We start from the raw sequence: 4,694 nt of genomic DNA, 5'->3' as shown, positions 1-4,694 counted from the left end.
GCTTTCTGTTTTACCTTCATTGAGAGCCCATGTCTCTTAAAAATAAGATCAATGGAACGTATGTGACCAAACCAAGTTGTAGCCCGGACGTATTTCGGCGTGTACACACGGAACCTGTTTGTTTTTAGTATCCCGGATTGGTTTCCTTACAAATCATAGCCGCTGTTGTTTTGTGTTGGTGCTTTGTGTAATAAGTACTTTTTCCATTTTTTCGTTATTTTGAAAGTTTTTTTTCTGTTACTTTATTTTGGAACAGACAGAATTTATCGGTGTGTTTGTTTTTATACAAAATGAACGTCGATACACCGCAGCCGGTCTCTACCGGAGCTGCATCTTCAAACGCCTCTATTTCCAGCAACAGCAGTAATAACAGTGCTAACGATGCCATTAATACCAGCAGCAGCACCTCAAACACTGCAGCAAACAGCGGTAAGGAAGCTCTCAGCATCTTATGATTGTGTGTATGTACTCTCTATGCAAATATTGTACTGTGAGTTTAATAAGACATACCTGCGGTTTTTACCTACACTACCGGTCAAGTTTTAGAACACCCCCATTTTTCCAGTTTTTATTGAAATTTAAGCAGTTCAAGTCCAGTGAATAACCTGAAATGGTACAAAGGCAAGCGGTAAACTGCCAGAGGTTTTAAAAAAAAGTTTAGGTTACCAAAAACTGAAAAATAATGTACATTTCAGAGTTATACAAAAAGGCCTTTTTAAGGGAACAAGGATTGGGTTAACAACTTAAAGCTGTTCTGCAGCAATGGAAGTAAATTAAGCCTTGAAAGTTGATGCTAACAATTCCTACAGGTCAACCTGTCTGGCTGTGTAATTAGATTTATTGTGCGCTTATTGCTTTAATTTAATATTTACAGCTGTGGCAGGGGGTGAACGTTACTGACACCCTTGTTTTACTCAGTCCTGGCATGAGTTCTAGGTTTGGAATCAGTTTTGTGAACTGACTATCTTTTATTTCAGTTCCTTCCTCGGCTGCTTCTGCTCCTCATTCTGAGGCTTACGTTGCAAACGGGGTCTATGTGCCCGCAGGGATCGCCAATGGAGATGTGAAGCCTGTCCTTTCCACCACCCCTCTGGCAGATTTCTTAATGCAACTGGAGGACTACACACCAACAGTAAGAGCACAGTATTTGTTGACAGGTTTTCTTACCTCTTATAAACATGGATTTCTGTATCTATTTTAGATTTCTGAACTTCTCACTGCGACAGCTTTCCAGTGTTACAGGTGATGTGTGTTTAGTTGGAGTTATTTTTACCTGTAACACACGGAGTGAATAGGGAGAGGATGATCCAGTATTTTCTAATTTAGAGATGTAACAGATTATACAATAAGTGTAAATAGTGAAAACATTAGCAGCAACAAAACAATAAGGGATTATTGCTATGCTATTGAGAGGTAAGAATGCAACTGTTAAACACTAGTGTTGAGGTTTGGAAGGTTTGATGCAGTACAGATTTTTTTTTTTTTTTTTTTTTTTTACATAAATTGGTCTTTTAAGAGGTCTTCTTTCTTGTTTCTGTGTTTTTAGATTCCCGATGCAGTGACAGGATATTATCTTAACCGAGCTGGCTTCCAAGCATCGGATCCCAGAATGTAAGGGGTTAATTTGCTGCCTCAAAGCTGCAAGGATTATTCTCTTTTATTGGTTTTGGTTTTTTTTGGGCCACTTTTGCATTTTATTCCACACACTGTAAAATGTAACTTGGATATCTTGCTACTGATAGCTTTGTCCCCCTCCCCCGGATATTGAAAACAAACTTTTAGCTTGTTTTATAAGTATAAATATATGGAGAATTGAAAGTAGGGCTGCAATAACTTAAGAATGCACTTGTAACCCCAAGAAATGGCCTTAAGAATTAGACACGGCTTTAAAATCTATTTTCTTAAGATTTGTCAGCATTAGAAAAGTTAATATTTTTAAAACAGCGTTTTAGAAAAAACTGTTGCATCCTGGTGCTGTAGGTCACAGTTTGATTTGGAGCTAGTCCATTAGAGTGTGTTTGAACACTATAGCACGAGAACCAGGATGCAGAAGTGATTAGTTTCCAGGATGCAACAGTAACTTTACCAGTACCATTGTATAAAAAAATATCTGCACATATACAAAAGATCTGCAAGACAAGAAATGGGCACCAGTTATAACTGCTGTGGGTGCTCATTAGAAGAAAGAGATTTCAAAGCCTTGGTTTGCACTCCTTTGAGGGTTAACCCATTATATATACATATATATATATATATATATATATATATATATATATATATAATTTTAGGTTTTTTGCTTTTTAAATTCAACTGTGGTGGTGGGGGGTATTTAAAGAGGAGGCAGAATAATGGAAGACCTTAAAAAGTCACAAGGAATTCCAGTATATCACAGAGTAAAATCAGGATTGTGGGATACTGCAGCTTTAAATCCTGATCGGTGATCTGTTCATTTGCAGAATCCGGCTGATTTCTCTGGCTGCTCAGAAGTTCATCTCTGACATCGCAAACGATGCCCTGCAGCACTGCAAAATGAAAGGGACAGCTTCGGTCAACTCAAGAAACAAATCCAAGGTATTGTATTTCAGTTGTTTTTATCACAGATATGCCCAGTTTTATGTCTGTACGTCTAACACACATCAAAATGCATTTGCTTAGCAAAGTGGCGTAATTTGGAATAGCGAGATGCTTCCAGTCATTCCAAAGAGAGATCCAGTAAAAACAATTATTCACGCAGTAGCATTGAATCTGAAAAAGTTAAATGGTAGATCTGAAATATATAAGGCTGACCCTACTGTTTAAACGTCCTGATTCCTTATCCACTCGCCTATTTTTGGGAATCGCTCATCTTGCTTTTCAGAAACTGCCTGATTCCTTACAATGGGCTGTCCTTTCATCTCAATGCATTTCTGTTCCAGGATAAGAAATACACTCTGACAATGGAGGACCTCACTCCTGCTCTCACTGAATACGGGATCAACGTCAAGAAGCCTCACTACTTTACATGAGAGACAAGCATCAAGCTTAAAGCCTTGAGGCCTTCCAATCCAGCCTCTGTACCTCTCTTGGTTTAATCGAGAGGATCCCTCCCTTGTATTATTTTTATTATCTCCCGTGTGATGTTATAGAGGCTCCCCTCTCAATCTCGTTCAGTTTGTTTCTATACTGCTTGTAATTAGGTTTTTTGCAGTGCATCCCATGCGTCATCCCAAAGTGTTTCCACAAACTACATAATAATCACCTTAAGGGCACCTTTTTACAGTTTTACAGAAGAGCAGTGATATTTTGTAATCACGCGAATGATGTAATAAAACTCTTCAATAAGTGATTTTGTTTTGTTTAGTGTTACTTTAAATCCGGGTCAGTAATATAGAGTTAACCCTGGATTGACCTCTCCACAAAGGGAAATTAAAATGAGGAAGGATGCTTGACTTTCTTATAGAGGCAGAGCCAAGGAATTCAATGAAACTGGTCCAGCCTTTTTGTCTAAAAGAGCCACTCAAATTACTAGGAGGTTCTTATACGAAGAGTCATACAAAAAAATAGCACTGCTGAGTTTACCAGTGCAATAGCTTACAAGAATATGGAAATGCTAAATGAACAAAGTGTATAGCAGAGATTCAGAAAAGGGCTTAGAGAGGTCCACACCTAATAAAACTCCCCTATCGTCTTTTATTTAAAAATCTTGACATACTGTAATGGTTGGTAAAAGCAGATTCTGTTGATGGATTGTAATACAATATCCACACTGCTGAAATCATGTGTGATCACCATGTTGACACCACTCTATTCTTTGGTGATGTGGCTACGATGTAAAAGGGGTTGGTACAAAACAAATCCTCACACTAGAGCATTTTTTGGGTCACCATCTTTGGATAAAAATAGGTGTGTGGAGTGAAACAATGTGCTACCAATCACTATATAACATGAGGACAAAATGCACCATGTAGCTAAATTACTGGTGCTTGTGTTCTTCAGGTCCAAGCTAGGGGTCCATTTTTATTCTTGCAAATTAAAACTGAATAATAAAATTATTTTGGAATGCACTTGAAAAGTAGATTCTTTTTGTGCCCCTCCCCTTTCTATTCAAACAGAGTCCATAGAAAACAGATGAATATAATAAATGTTCACCCAGTATTCATGCACAGTGAAATAAACGTTAGTGTTGGACACCACACCCATAAATGTGTAGACAACCTTTGTTTTCATTTTACAGTAAAAGGCGGGGGGGGGGGGGGGAGGTTGTATTGCACCAGCAGTCAGCATTGTTGGTCATTGCTGGTTTATCCTGCATCATTGCAGTGGTTTGTTGGGTGGAAATTAAACACAGACCAGATAGCCCTGATACTGACAGAAATAAATAACAATATAATGTTGAAGCTGGTGTTTGTTCAATTAATCCCTGTCAGATCCCCAATATAGAATGACAATGTAAAATACTTCCTATTATTTGTTATTTTCTATATTTAAACTTTTGATTATTATTTTCAATAACTTTGTTCCAGAAAGAAATGTACTTAAAAGAGCTATTAAATTATGCACTGATAACGCTTCAGTATGAGTATATTACTGAGAAGAAAAAAACACATTGCTGGTGTAACAGTTAACCAGTATTTCAGCGCGAAGTCGTTTCACAAATCGAAAAATGCGAACATTTCCACTTTACTCTTCCACAACCCGTTGAATATTGTCCTTTG

The 4,694-nt window shown here is 37.7% G+C and overlaps 1 protein-coding gene across 1 annotated transcript; it reads left to right on the top strand.

The window, feature by feature from the left end:
• LOC117425166 (transcription initiation factor TFIID subunit 10-like) lies at nucleotides 1-3,325 on the top strand. The gene is made up of 5 exons (XM_034041891.3): nucleotides 1-429; nucleotides 978-1,132; nucleotides 1,547-1,611; nucleotides 2,457-2,571; nucleotides 2,916-3,325. Exons 1-5 carry the CDS (start codon nucleotides 291-293, stop codon nucleotides 3,003-3,005), a joined length of 564 nt encoding a protein of 187 aa, XP_033897782.1. The 5' UTR covers nucleotides 1-290; the 3' UTR covers nucleotides 3,006-3,325.
• The last annotated feature ends 1,369 nt before the right edge of the window (nucleotides 3,326-4,694 follow it).

The sequence above is a fragment of the Acipenser ruthenus genome, chromosome 20 (genome assembly GCF_902713425.1).
Source record: "Acipenser ruthenus chromosome 20, fAciRut3.2 maternal haplotype, whole genome shotgun sequence".
NCBI lineage: Eukaryota > Metazoa > Chordata > Actinopteri > Acipenseriformes > Acipenseridae > Acipenser > Acipenser ruthenus.
This window is presented reverse-complemented; position numbering and strand designations above follow the sequence as displayed.